This window comes from Brassica napus, chromosome A5 (assembly GCF_020379485.1).
Source record: "Brassica napus cultivar Da-Ae chromosome A5, Da-Ae, whole genome shotgun sequence".
In the NCBI taxonomy this organism is placed as follows: domain Eukaryota; kingdom Viridiplantae; phylum Streptophyta; class Magnoliopsida; order Brassicales; family Brassicaceae; genus Brassica; species Brassica napus.
In genome coordinates, this window is record NC_063438.1 from 19,900,387 (window position 1) to 19,914,628 (window position 14,242).

The 14,242-nt window shown below is 38.9% G+C and overlaps 5 protein-coding genes across 7 annotated transcripts; 2 read left to right on the plus strand and 3 right to left on the minus strand.

Annotated features, from left to right (window-relative positions):
- Positions 1-217: 217 nt before the first annotated feature.
- LOC106445985 (UDP-glycosyltransferase 71B1-like) lies at positions 218-2,043 on the minus strand. The gene has a single exon (XM_013887649.3). It carries the CDS (start codon positions 1,898-1,900, stop codon positions 380-382), a length of 1,521 nt encoding a protein of 506 aa, XP_013743103.2. The 5' UTR covers positions 1,901-2,043; the 3' UTR covers positions 218-379.
- Positions 2,044-3,738: 1,695 nt separating this feature from the next.
- Positions 3,739-5,439, plus strand: LOC106449537 (APO protein 4, mitochondrial-like). Its single transcript, XM_013891282.3, has 3 exons — positions 3,739-3,942; positions 4,131-4,408; positions 4,477-5,439. The coding sequence occupies exons 2-3, from the start codon at positions 4,143-4,145 to the stop codon at positions 5,204-5,206; spliced, it is 996 nt and encodes a 331-aa protein (XP_013746736.2). The 5' UTR covers positions 3,739-3,942; positions 4,131-4,142; the 3' UTR covers positions 5,207-5,439.
- LOC106449538 (UDP-glycosyltransferase 71B1-like) lies at positions 5,294-8,160 on the minus strand. Its single transcript, XM_013891283.3, has one exon. The coding sequence runs from the start codon at positions 7,074-7,076 to the stop codon at positions 5,637-5,639; it is 1,440 nt and encodes a 479-aa protein (XP_013746737.1). The 5' UTR covers positions 7,077-8,160; the 3' UTR covers positions 5,294-5,636.
- A 212-nt stretch (positions 8,161-8,372) lies between these two features.
- On the minus strand, positions 8,373-10,097 carry LOC106449540 (UDP-glycosyltransferase 71B1-like). Its single transcript, XM_013891284.3, has one exon. The coding sequence runs from the start codon at positions 9,938-9,940 to the stop codon at positions 8,504-8,506; it is 1,437 nt and encodes a 478-aa protein (XP_013746738.2). The 5' UTR covers positions 9,941-10,097; the 3' UTR covers positions 8,373-8,503.
- Positions 10,098-10,125: 28 nt separating this feature from the next.
- On the plus strand, positions 10,126-13,080 carry LOC106449541 (glutathione S-transferase T3-like). Of its 3 annotated transcripts, none has more exons than XM_048779281.1 (4): positions 10,126-10,316; positions 10,821-11,201; positions 11,274-12,500; positions 12,610-13,080. In XM_048779281.1, exon 3 carries the CDS (start codon positions 11,660-11,662, stop codon positions 12,482-12,484), a length of 825 nt encoding a protein of 274 aa, XP_048635238.1. In that variant the 5' UTR covers positions 10,126-10,316; positions 10,821-11,201; positions 11,274-11,659; the 3' UTR covers positions 12,485-12,500; positions 12,610-13,080. The 3 variants fall into 3 exon arrangements, with proteins under 3 accessions (XP_048635238.1, XP_048635240.1, XP_048635239.1); XM_048779283.1 differs by having other exon boundaries at positions 10,133-10,316; positions 11,280-11,326; positions 12,610-12,980; XM_048779282.1 differs by having other exon boundaries at positions 10,136-10,316; positions 11,274-11,326; positions 12,610-13,006.
- The last annotated feature ends 1,162 nt before the right edge of the window (positions 13,081-14,242 follow it).

The window sequence follows — 14,242 nt, forward strand, 5'->3', positions numbered from 1 at the left end:
TATTAATCGTGTTCAGTGAGTATTTAACCAATAAAGTTGCTCTGTGCTCTTTTTGTTTCGTTGTACGAAAAGCATAGTGTAATTTTTGTGCGTGTGTGTGGCTCATGATGTGTTTTGTCAACGTTGAACTTAAAAGATACTTTTATTGAAGTCCTCAACAGAATCCCACGCATCCAGGACGACTCAGATTACGAAACTGCATTACTGCAATTCTCTATGCTCTGTTAAAAAAACTGCAATTTTAGCTTAGCAGATCACAAAGCAGAGGTTAAAATCTAGAGAAATTCATGCCAAAACATCTTCCTTGTAATGTTTAGTCACTACTGAATTTTTATTCTTTAATTCAACCTTATCCAGTCACAAACATATGGACGAGCTCCTACATAACATTTTCAACCACGTCTTGGATAAACTTCTTCAAAGCGGCGTTCGAAGATCCACCATCCATCAACGCCACGTGAAGCTTATCGCTCATCTCTTTAACCTTCTTACGCATCTCGCTACCCTGCTCCATCCCGCAGTTAATCCCACTCTCTATCTCCTTAGCCGTCACCACCTCCGACCCCCCCAATATATTATCTCTCCGGTAATCTTTACGTATCTCCGCCGCCAAACCAACCTCCTCCACCATTTGAAACGCGTTAAACTGTTGTTCCGCATAGATAGGCCAAGCTGCTGTCGGAACACCGAACCAAAGACTCTCGAGAGTCGAGTTCCATCCACAGTGCGTCACGAACCCTCCTACCGCATGACTCTTAAGCACATCGACCTGTGGAGCCCAACTTATGATCTTTCCAATCTCCGCAGTTCGTTCAAGAAACCCCTCCGGGAGAACCTCCTCCAAGTTCGTGAAATCTTCTGGAGGAGATGGAATTATCTTATCCTCCGGTGAAGCACGACGGACCGACCAGAGGAACCGGTGGCCACTTCGCTCAAGAGCAACAGCGGTTTCTCTCGTTTGCTCCTCGCTGAAGCCTCCCATGCTTCCGAAGCAGAGGAACACCACCGATCTTGGCGGTTGCTTATCTAACCAACGCAGAATCTCTGTTCTCTTCTCATCTTTAGAATCATTACCATCAGTTTTAAGGTCCAAGATAGGCCCCACCGGGTAAACCGGAGGAGTAGAGTTACTGTCGGAAAAAAACTTCAACGCTTGAGGTTCCATCTCCGCAACGGAATTTACAATAATACCCTTTGTTTCTCTCAAAGTCCTAGCTCGACTCAATATATAAGGAAACCATTCTTTGCTTAACATAAAAGAAGGCAAACAGTTTGCCGGAAAAGGCCGAGTAAAAGTGGGAACTTCAAACTCAAACTCAGCGTCTGAGTTATTCAGCTCACTCACGTCCAGTTTCTTCTCATCATAAAGAGACTGAACGTGGAACTGTAGTCCAAGATACGAAGCGTTCGACGTGTAGAAGAGATACGTCGGGAGGTGAAACTCGTTGGCGATGTCAGTCATGGACGTGCAGAACATGTCCACGACAATCCCAGCCACCTGCCGGCGCTGGGAGAGTTCGGACACGGCTGCTCTGACGTGTGGTTTATAGCTGTTGATGTAAGATATGAAAGTATGCTCGGTTGATTGATCTCCGGGAGGGAGGAGGCAGTAGCTGAGGCGGTTCTGGGACTCCGGGTAAGAGGAAGAAGCATGTTCGGAGACTCGTGAAGGGATGACGATGAGAGTGACGGATATGCGGTCGTCGCTGTCTACGAGAAGCTTTGCCACTGCGGTCGTTGATCGGAAATGGCCGATGCCAGGGGAAGGTATGAACACGAGCTCGAGTTCCATGACGTCTACTTTGAGTTTCGAGTTTTTGATATGAGTTGTCAAAATGAAATTTGTGGCTTTTATCGAAGGTTTGTGGTTTTCTTTTTGAACTGTAAAGTATGGCCCCATTTTGTTATAGTTAATGTTAAACGTGTTTAAAGAAAAAAAGAGCAATTTGTTAAACTTGTCTTAATGTACTTTTTTTTTATTAGTGAATCTATATTTTAAATTTATTGTATTAATGGTAAAATAAATGATAGTTCAAACATTTATAATAGAGCAATTCTCTTGAATAGTTTTTTTTAAAAGTTTTTATCATAAAATAACTCTTAAAAAGTGACTAAAATAGCTTTTTTATTTTGAAATTTTTCATTTTTAAAAAAAATTTGAAACCCTATCCTCAAAACTTCACCCCTTAACTCTAAACTCTAAATATATATTAAGTTCAAATGTACTTTTAACCTTGAATAAAAAAAATTTTGATCATTTTTTCATTAAAAGTTATTTTTGTGACAAAAACTTAAAAAAATTATCTTATGAAATTTCTCTTTATTATAATATGATTAAATATTTAAGTAATAGTATTAATTATACCAAGGAATAATCTGAGCCTGAGTGCAAAATAACAACTTAGCAAGTATGAGAAAACCATCAAAGCTAAATAACAATAATTGTAATAAATGATATAGGCTGTTTATGTCGAACTGTATATTACAACATTATATGCACCATCCGCGTCCATACCCCATAATTTATTTCAAAAATAGAATGAGAAATGAAATATAACAAAAAATAAAAAATTACTCTATTTAAATTGTATGAAATTTAACTGAAAATAAATGTTTTACGTGTTGATGAATATACAAAGCTTATCACTTCTAGATTTAGAAAAATAATGAATTGTACGAGATTCAACTAAAAAATAAATGTTCTACATGTGATGAATATACAAGGAAGCTTATCACTTCTAGATGCAGATGTGAAGTTTTGATTCGTGTGATGAAGTACGTAAAAACCTTTCATTTTTCGAGATGAATTTTGCAAAAGTTTATTTTCAATTAGTGAAAATAATGTCAAACACTGGAATTGAGTGACCAGTTTTAACTATCCACGTAGAATAATTTCGACACAGTAAGAAATTATTCCTAATTTCACAACTAGACATATACCGAGAACACAAAAGTTTAATGGCAAACAAATTTGCATGAGGTGTTCGGAATTGTTTTTCGGCTTGTTGTATGTTGATTATGTTTCACCGGTTTCGGCTTCCGAATAAAGCATTAGCTGATTGTGAAAAGTCCAATTTAATTTGTCTTAACGTATTTATATTTAATCAGTGTTTTGAAAACTGGACTGAATTGGTCGATTAAATTGGTTCAATTGTAACTTTTTTATCTCGCCAAGTACGTGTTGGTTTCAAAATCAGATTTGAGTTGGACTAATAAAACCGGCCAAAATCCTGAAACCGTTAGAACCGGTAAACCAATTTTGTTGAAAATATCAATTTTCTAATTCAACTATTTTTAGCAGTATTTCGAAAACTAGACCGGATTGGTCAGTCGGACCGGCTCAACTATAAATCATTTAATAAGCTAAATATGATTTAAATTAAAATTTGAATTTTAATTAAACCGGAAAAACCCGATTAAACCAGTTATCCAGGTTGAACCATGATTCTTATGTTTTGTCAGTTCATTTCTAAACATTGTGTTTAATTAAAGAATATTTATTGTTAAGTTATTGAATTAATGGTAAAATAAATATTGAAATATTACAAACATTTATAATGTGTTACTATTAAATAAATAATAAGAGTAGTATTAATAATACTAGTAAATAATTTGAGCCTGAGAAAAAAAAGTTATGGGAAAATCATCAAATCTAGAAAAAATAATCATCAAAGTTAAAAGAACAATAATTGTAAGTTGACAAAAAAAAAACAATAATTGTAATAAATGTTATACTAGCCAATTTAACAGGATGCTTTGTTAGAGATATAGGCCTCAACCGCTACGGCCCATATGTAGTAAATCAATGGGTATTATAGATTTATCGTCGAATCTCCAGATCCGTCTCCGACAAGTTGATCTTCTTCGTCACCGTCGCCGTCCCTCGGTCAGCTTCGATTTGTCGGAAAACAATTTTCAGAATATTAGTTTTCGATTTATCAGGTACAATTTGGAGCATACTCTACTTACATTCGCTTTTGTTGTATGCACGATATGAATCCGAGTTCTGCTCGTTAATGCTGTCTCTCCGTTGATATTGATCATAAGTTGTCCGACGAAATGCCTTCCCTTGTTTGTGACCCATCGAACTTCTTGTAAATGTTGTCTTACGTTACTGATTCATTTTCTAGATTAATCTTGCTATGTCGCATTGGAGACACAAAGTGTGGCGACATTTGAGCTCATTTCATGGAGCTAGCTACTCAACAAGGCCTTCAAGAATCAACAAATCAATGCTTAACGACCTTAGAAGAATCAGACCAATGATCCAAAGAAGAATCGAGAATCGAGCAAAAGATTACCCGATTCAAGAGATTGTTCCTGTGGCTAAAGACATCCTCAAAGCCAGACAAAACCTACTCACTAACGTCACTGTTCTTCTTAAAGCGTTTCCTGTCTTGAGATGCAAGTAAGTCTTTCTTCTGCTCTGTTGAATCAAGAACTCTGTTTTGATAAGAAAAAGACTTAAACTTTCAGGTTCTGCTCAGAAGTGTTTGTTGGCAAAGAAGGGCATTTGATTCAAACGTGCCGTAGTTATATACGGCGCGGCAACAACAGGCTACATGAATGGGTTCCAGGCTCTATAAACGATGTACTTGTCCCCGTTGAGTCCTTCCACTTACACAACATGTCTCAAGGTGTTATCAGACACCAACAGAGGTTTGATTATGACCGTGTCCCCGCCATCTTGGAGCTATGCTGTCAAGCAGGAGCCATCCATCCAGAAGAAATCTTGGAATATGCGAAAGTTCATGATAACCCGCAGATCTCTGATGAAGATATCAGGAGTATACCCACTGAAGACCTCAAATACGTTGGAGCAAACGCTCTAACGGCGTGGGAGAAAGTTAGAGCTGGTCTGAAGAAACTGTTGCTTGTTTATCCTTCGAAAGTTTGCAAACGGTGCAAAGAGGTTCACGTGGGACCGAGCGGTCATAAAGCTCGTCTGTGTGGTGTGTTCAAGTACGAGAGCTATCAGGGGACTCATTATTGGGAAAAGGCTGGTGTGAATGATTTGATACCTGAGAAAGTCGTGTGGCACCGGAGGCCTCAGGACCCGTTGGTTCTTGTGAACGAAGGGAGGAATTATTACGGACATGCCCCTGCCGTAGTGAGCCTTTGTAGCCATGCAGGTGCACTTGTTAGCAACACAAGATATGCTTGCGAGATGAAGCCGCAAGGTTTATCGTATCCTCTTAGTAATTAAATTCCAAATCATGAAACGTAGAGAATTATAGTCTTGTGTATTTTAGCTGGAACCAGCTGGTTCTCGTTCGGTTTTGGTTTATCTTAGAACCATATGAAGCTAATTTAAACCGAGTCTTTAACGCTGCATGTCTATTGAATATTGTTATCCTGTAGTCTAATAGAATCGACTCGTTTTAACTTCACATGATATATTTGGTGTGTTGATGCCTTTGTCTAAGCATTGTTTCTTTATTCGTGACAGTTTTTCTTGACTCCCATTTAAACTTTAACGACATTGTTATTGACAAATTACACTAATTCAAGAATCCTTGCCATAACTGTTGTTTGTTGGGACATAAGTAATTGGTTACCGGATAACACTTAACAATGATATTGATACTAGTAATTATCCCATTTAAGATATGTCCTTATTCACTCCTCCACGACCATCAAAATACATTATTTGGAATGTTTTCGACCACGTCCTTGACAAACATCTTCACAGCAGCTTTGGAAGATCCACCGTCCAGCAACGCCGTGCGGAGCTTATCCTTCATCTCCTTGACCCGCTTCCTCATCTCACTATCCTGCTCCATCACACACTTGATCCCTTTCTCTATCTCCTCGGCCGTCACCATCTCCGGCTCTTCCAACAAAGAATCTCTCCGATATTCTTTCTTAATATCCACCGCCAAACCAAGCTCCTCCACCATTTGAAACGCGTTGAACTGTTGCTCAGCGAAGATAGGCCAGACCGCTGTCGGAACACCAAACCAAACACTCTCGAGAATCGAGTTCCATCCACAATGAGTCACGAAACCTCCTATCGCATGACTCTCGAGAACAGCTGTTTGTGGAGCCCAACCTATTATCTTCCCGATCTTTGCGGTCCTATCTAAAAACCCTTCCGGGAGAATCTCCTCCAAGTTTTTGAACTCCTCGGGAGGAGAACCATTCATGTGTCTCAAATGAGAAGGGCGTCGGAGTGACCAAAGGAAGCGGTAGCCACTTCTCTCCAGCGCCACAGCTATTTCTCTCACTTGTTTCTCACCGAACCCTCCCATGCTTCCAAAGCAGAGGAACAACACTGATCTCGACGGTTGCTCATCTAGCCAACGTAAAATCTCCGTCCCTTTCTCATCTCCATCGTCGGTTTTAAAGTCCAAGATTGGTCCCACCGCGTATACCGGAGGAGTATTACTCTTCATGTCGGAGAAAAACTTTAGCGCCTGAGGTTCCATCTCCCCAGACGAGTTTACTAATATACCTTTAGTTTCTCTCAACGTCCTAGCTCGAGCCAAAACAGATGGGAGCCATTCTTTGCTTATCATCACTGAAGGCAAGCACCTTGCCGGAAAAAGACGAGTGAGAGTGGGAACGTCAAACTCAGCGTCTGAGTTCTTTAACTCGCTTACGTCGAGCTTGTTATTGTCGTAAAGAGACTGAACATGGAAGAGGAGTCCTAGAAAAGAAGCGTTGGACGTGTAGAATGTATAAGCCGGTAAGTTAAACTCTTCCGCGACGTCTATCATGGACATGCAGAATATGTCTAAAACAATCCCCGCGAGGCGGCGCCGCGAGCCAGATCGTTTAGGAACGTTCTTAGTGAGTTCCAATACGGCGGCTCTGACGTGTGGTTTCTGGCTCTCTATGTAAGAGATGAATGTTTGCTGAGTTGTTTGATCTCCTACAGGGAGGTGAAAATATCGGAGACGGTCTAATTCGGACTTCGGGTAAGAAGAAGAAGCGTCGCTGGAGAACTGTGAAGGAATGATGATGAGAGTGATGAAAATGCGATCGTCGCTGGCTACAAGAAGCTTTGCCATCGACGTTGTTGATTGGATATGGCCGATGCCTGGTGAAGGTATGAACACTAGCTCTATCTCCATGACGTTAAACTTTACTTTGGTTTAGATTTTCGAGTATGATAGTTTTCTTAAGGAAACGTGTGTGGCTTCTAGTTATATATAATATAAGAAAGTAATAGTCATACTTTGTGGTATGTTGTTGATCATCTTTACTCTCAGAACTATATTAGGGTATAATACCATTTGCTTATTATTACAACTTTAAAACACAATAGTTTAAGAAAATATGAAATATAAGACTTTCAAGGCTATTAATACTTTAGATTTACCATACTTTAGATCTACCATTTAAAAAAAATTATGTGAAAAGTGGTCTAAAAAGTTATATGAAATACAAGGCTATTAATACTTTAGATTTACAATTTTAGATCTTAGTATATTTAAAAACAATTATCTAAAAACATAAAACATTTAGATTATATTATTTATGGTATTAAACATTTTCTGAGATGGTACAACACATTTAATTGGGTGTTTTGTTAAAAATAGGTCCATATTGTACGAGTTTAAAATTTATAGCGAAAAAAAGTCATGAGTTTTTTTTTTGAATAATCCGGTATATCCTGACCTCCATCGAAGTGGGTCCAAACTAGCGGCGAGTATCTGTAACAGCTTACTTTATCAGCCGGATTATGCTTCAGTCACCAGACGCTGGGAGAGCCCAAATGTTAAATTTTGCCCCTAGTGCCAGCGGGATTCGAACCGGGTCCGTATTGGAGCCGAAGCTCCCTCGAGACCGTGGGCCGTCCTCCCTTGGTTAAAGAATGGAGTGTCTAGAGAAAGAAATAGTCAGATTATGACTTTATCTGTGAAACTAAGTTTGGAGTTTAAGATGTTTTCTGAATCACTAGCTGCATAATAAAGAGTTAAGACTACTTAGATTCTTCAGCAGCAAAAGAACAAGTTGTTATTAGAAGAACCCACACGTACTACACTTGCTGTTATTTGAATGAAACCTTGACGTATTCTTAAAACTTAAGAAGCAAGAAACTAACCTCACTATTCTAGGACCACCTTTAAACTTCGACATTAGCTGATATATTCTTTCTGTTCCAACAACTCTAAAACAAAGTCAGACAATGAATTTTTTCTTCTTCTTCTTTGTTTGTTTCAAGTCTCAATAAGAAGAAAACAGGAAATATGGTCTCATGGATCATAAGAGACCAATCAATGTGTGATCATGAAGTGGCTGCAGCGCTAGTTTGATATGCAATACCAGAACTGTTTCATGTACACATCTGATAACTACGGTGTTTGTTCTGAGATGGTTTCCAACAACTTTCACCAGTACAGCAAAGTGAATAGAAACTGACAAAATGTGGAAGTGGAATGAATACTGCTTCTTGAAAGTAAGAAGACCAGCTCCCTTATTTGCGAATAGCAGAAACAAAATTACAAGCCCAAGAGGGAAGAAACTTAACAAACACACACATTTAACATTGTCATTCTCAAGAAATATTTTCGATCACGTGTTGAACAAACTTCCGCATAGCATGCGTCGAAGATCCACCGTCCATTAGCGCCATATGGAACTGCTCGCTCATCTCCTCGACCCTCTTCCTAATCTCACCATCCTGCTCCATCACGCAGTTGATCCCTCTCTCAATTTCCTCAGCCGTCACCATCTCCGACTCCCCCAACAGATTATCTCTCCGGTAATCTTTACGTATCTCAGCCGCTACGCCAAGCTCTTCCACCATCCTAAACGCGTTAAACTGTTGCTCTGCGTAGATAGGCCACGCTGCCATCGGAACGCCAAACCAAAGGCTCTCGAGAATCGAGTTCCATCCGCAATGCGTCACAAAACCTCCTACGGCCGGATGCGCTAGCACGGCAACTTGTGGGGCCCATGTAATGATCTTTCCGACCTTCGCCGTCCGGTCAAGAAACCCTTGTGGAAGAACCGCATCCAAGTTTGTGAATTCCCCTGGAGGAGCTCCGGTCATAATCTTTTCCGCCGGAGCAGCGCAGCGGAGAGACCAGAGGAACCGATGGCCACTTCGCTCGAGCGCCACGGCCATTTCTGTCGCTTGTTTCTCACTGAAGCCTCCCATGCGTCCAAAGCAGAGGAACAACACTGATCTTGGAGGCTGCTCATCTAGCCACCGCAAAATCTCCCTCCTCTTCTCATCGCCGGAATCAGTTTTCAAGTCCAAAATGGGTCCCACCGCGTACAGGGGAGGTGTACCATTCCCGCCGGAGAAGAACTTCAACGCCTGAGGTTCGATCTCCGCAACCGAGTTTACCAAAATACCCTTTGTTCCCCTTAAAATCCTTGCTCGAAGCAAAAGATTCGGAAACCAATCTTTGCTTAACATCACAGATGGTAAGCAAGTGGCCGGGAGAGGTCGAGTCAGACTAGGAACGTCTAACTCGGCGTCGGAGTCTCTCAACTTGGTGACATCAAAGTGTTCTTGGTCGTGAAGGTGTTGAACATGGAACATTAGCCCGAGATACGAAGCATTAGACGTGAAGTAAGTATAAGCCGGGAGGCCAAACTCGTCCGCGACATCTATCATCGGCGTGCAGAAAAACTCAACCACCATGCCAGCGAGCCGCCGTGGCGATTCGGGATGTGTTGACACCTCGTGAGCGAGTTTTGAGACGGCCTTTCTGACATGCGGTTTCTGGCTCTCTATGTAGGACATGTATGTCTGATCTTGATCATCAGTCGATTGATCTCCGGCATGGAGGTGGTAGTAGCGGAGACGGCTTTCGGACTCAGGGTAGACGGAGGAGGTGTCACCGGGGGAGAAACGCTCAGGGATCACGACGAGGGTGACGAATAGACGGTCGTCGCTGTTGACTAGGACCTTTACCATCGCCGCCGTCGCTCGGACGTTGTTGATTCCCGGGGAAGGGATGAAGACAAGTTCGATTTTCATGTCGTTGACTTTTAGTTTCTGCTGTCGGAATCAATTATGGTTTCATATTTGTGCGCCTTCGTAAGAGCACCATTAGACCATGATTAGAGCATGCGCAACGGTGTGTTTTAGTGAGTCCTTAGCGCTAGATTATAAGGTAATTACATTAAAAATAAATGAAAAAGGCAAATAAGCGAAGGATCAGTCCGTGTAGAAGGAACTTAAGGACTTAATCCTTAGGGCAGCTGGCACGCTTTGATTGGGTCGGGTTGTGTTTGTGTTTCGTGGTCACGAAAAAAAAAATCATTCGACAGAAACGTAGAAAAAAAAATCTCTCGAAGAAACAGAAGGCGATTGTCGATCCATCTCGTTCCATCTTCTTCCGTCGAGTTCCAAGGTAAATCGAGAGGAATCTGTAGATTTATGGTATTAGATTAGGTTCCTAGTAGTTTTCCTGTCAATTTAGGGTTCGTTTTGATTTTTGAAATCGAATTGGGGATTTTCGTTTCAAGTTAGGGTTTCAAATGATTTGGGTTTTCAATCGATTTGTAGAGGTTTTGGTTAGTAGTTACGGTTCCAATACTGAAATAGGTTTGATTAACGATTTGCTTTTCTGCTTTTAACCAATGATCCATCTGCTTCTGTCTGCTTTCAAACGATTAGTGAATCGATGAAGGGATCTTCCCTGATACGCGATCCCTTCGTCTGCTTTTCTGCTTTTACTCAAGGTTTTCTTTTCTTGTGAAACTTAAAAGACGATCCGTTGTGTGTTTACACGATCCTCCTCATCTATGCTTTGATAAATTTCTGTTTGGTTAGTCGTCTGATGAGGAATGCTCTGTGCTAGTTGTTGTTTCACTTTTGTTGTTGTATTTTGTGCTTACAAATTTTAAAATTTCAGGTTAAACAAACATGGGACAAAACTATAGCTACACCCAGCCTTCCTCATCAGACGAGTATGACTTGACCTCACTTCTTGAAGCTGAAGCGGCTTTGTACGCTGAAGAAGCTGAGAGTAGCTACAACATTGGTGAGCCTGTTCAGTGCCCACCTCAGCCGTTTCAGTACTTATGCGGGGGACATACAAATGCGGAGGAGATGCGTGCCTTTGAGAGACAACTTAGTCTTCTCAAGGATCAAGTTCGTGAGAGTGACCAGAAGCTGGCTAAGCTCGAGAAGACCCTGTGTGATGAGTTATGCAAGAAGACATCATGGGTTACAATTCTTGGAGTTTCTCTTCTGCTGAGCCTTTTACTTTTAATAGCGGTGATAATTCTTGGAGGTTAGTTTCAATCCTTGTTTTTTTTTTAAAGTTTATCTGTGGATTTTTTAAAAAAAAATTGATGTTTTTCAGGAACAGCTTCGAAGGATAGTAGAAGAGTATCTGACGTGGAGACTGTCTTTAAGGTTAGAAACATTTAAACTGAAGCTATTCCTCTGTTTTTTGCTTATCTGAAAAAAACATAACATTTATACTGAAACTCTTTATCTTAAATGCTTACCTTCCTTATTCAGATTTGATAGGATATTAAACGTTATCACACTGGTACTTGTTTACTTTATGTGTTACTAGTAGAGAACTTATTAGACTTGATTGGTGGTAAATGCTAGTTTAGAGCTTTCTATCTGCCTAACTACTTAGTTTTGTTGGTGATAAATGCTAGTTTAGAGCTTTCTTTCTTCTAGCTGGCTTATTTAAGGGCTGTGTTGCTAATAGAGTAACACAGACAATTAGATAAAATGAATAACAGCAGTGGTTTCCGAAACCTACTGTATAGTCAATGTCCCATAGAACTTGATTCACCCGAACAAGTTTGGTTCGGTAGCCAACCACCTGAGCCTGTTGGGTCCGGTAGCCAAGCTCCTGTTGGCGAGTCTGGTGAGCCGGTTGTCGAGTCTGCTATCAAAGAGAGGAGGAAATGGTCCCAGCAAGAGGATTTAATACTGATTGGTGCTTGGCTCAACACAAGTAAAGATGCAGTTAAAAATACTGAGCAGAAAGCTGGTGCATTCTGGAAGAGGATCATCGACTACTACAATGCAAGCCCTCTTCTGGTGGGGACAATTCCGAGAGAGCTTACTCCAGCCAAGCAGCGGTGGGCTAGGATTAACGCAGATGTCTCCAAGTTCGTTGGTTGCTATGACCAGGCTATGAGGGAGCAGAAAAGCAGTGAAAACGATGATGATCTGATGAAAGCCGCACTAGACTACTACTTCAAGGATCAAGGCCACAAGTTCGGCATGGAACACGCCTGGAGGGAACTGAGGCATGACCAGAAATGGTGCTCATCATGTAAAGACAGTGGGAAAGATAAGCGCAAACATGTCTTGGAGGTTGATATAGACGAGGAAGAGGGCAGACCGGTCGGGGTCAAGGCAGCGAAAGCTGCTTCTAAGAAGAAGAAGAGTGGGAAAGAAGAGGAGTTGTCGCGTTTACAAACCATCATGGAGATTAAACAGAAACTATCTAACCAGAAACTTCTCGATCGTTTATTAGCCAAAAAAGTGCCATTAACTGAGATGGAAACATCACTTAAGCTCAAGCTAATGTCTGAAATGTTATGATGTTATTCTCTTTAAGGTAGATACTTGTCTGTGTGTTACTTTGCGTAAATACTTGTCATTGTGTTGCTAAGTCACATGTCTTTTTGTTGATTTGCTAAGTCACTCACGGGTCTTTTATGTTTCAGGTTCCGCAGTAAAAGAGGAAGCAAGTCACGGGTGCCTTTGGAGTGGTGAAAGTCTTTTCTTCTGTAGCTCATGTGAAGCAAGTCACGGGAAGTCCTTTTTGTGCTATAAGTTTGTGTCTCGGTTTCTATCTTGCCATCACTTCTTCCTTCCTTTTTTTTCCCCGATTCTAATCTGGTCGCGAAGAAGTTGTTTTAGATTATTGTTGTTGTAACATTAGGTTTCTATCTGTACACACATTTTTCACAAGAATCCTTAACTATTTTTTTTTTAAAAAAATTGATTATTTGTTCCTAAGGACTCCACAAAGGGTATCACCATTGTGGATGCTCTTAATGGAAAGTTCTTACTGTGGGATGAAAAATAAAAAATTTAAACAATAATAACCCCCATTAATCATGAAATTCTGATACATAGTTTCTCATAAAGATCTCTCCAATTAATTGTTGTAATTTGATTAGTTGATGATTTTTTATTTTTTATTTATTTAATTAAAGTTTTTAAAATGAAATTATTCATAGCATTACCTAATCTAATATATATTTCCAAACATACAATTAAGCATCTTAAATATAGATGAATTAACATAATTTATTTATAGAAATAATTAAATATCTAAATTACATTATATAAATTGATAAGATACATATAAATACATGTGATGCTATAGAAATAATTATAAAAATGGTTTTTATCATGTTTATATTAGTAGTGAATAAAATAAATCATAAATTTTAGAAAACTAATTAATCTAAACTTAATAATATTAATTAAATTCACTCATTCACTATATATATATAGTATAAAAATGTGTCAAATGAACGCAAAACAGTCAAATATATAATTCTAAAAAATTTCAATCATTTTCCAATAACAATGTGATACCATATATGCGTTATCACTTTTAGAAATGATTAAACTATTTTTATATTTTAAAAAATAAAAATTATATGGTAAATTATTTAAATGTATATTAATTAAGAAAAAGTTTATTTAATATAGAAATATGAATTAACATTATTATATGGTAAGTCATTTAAAATTATATTATTTGGTAATTCATTTAATTTATTATATGGTAAGTCATTTAGTTATATTAATCAAAGTATTTTTCACAGGATGTTTTTAGAGTTAATCTATTATATTAAAAGGGAAGCAGTCTTGATAAATCTACTTATAAAAGTTGTTTGGACTATTTCATTAGACTTAATTTTTATTGGTCTTACCTTATATATTTGTACAATATATTAGTCAATACCATATATTTAACCGATTTTTATTCCTTCCTCTAACAAGATGTGTGATATTAATTATTAATATCATTAGTTTGTTACCGAAATTAGAGGGAATCAAATTATGGAGATTTTCCTAAAATGTTAAAGTCAAAAGGAATCGGATTATGGGAATCAAATTAATATCGTCAGTTTGTTGCACCCTTATGTGCATTCCCATGATCCCATCTATGCAGCATGTCCATATGTGTTATTTTATTGTTTATTGTTTATAATTCTTGATTAAAATGAACTAAATATTTAATTTAGTACAATATATATACAGTAGAACTTCTATAAACTAATACTCGATAGATTAATAATCTCTATAAATTAATAAATTTTGTCGGTTCCAACTTGAATC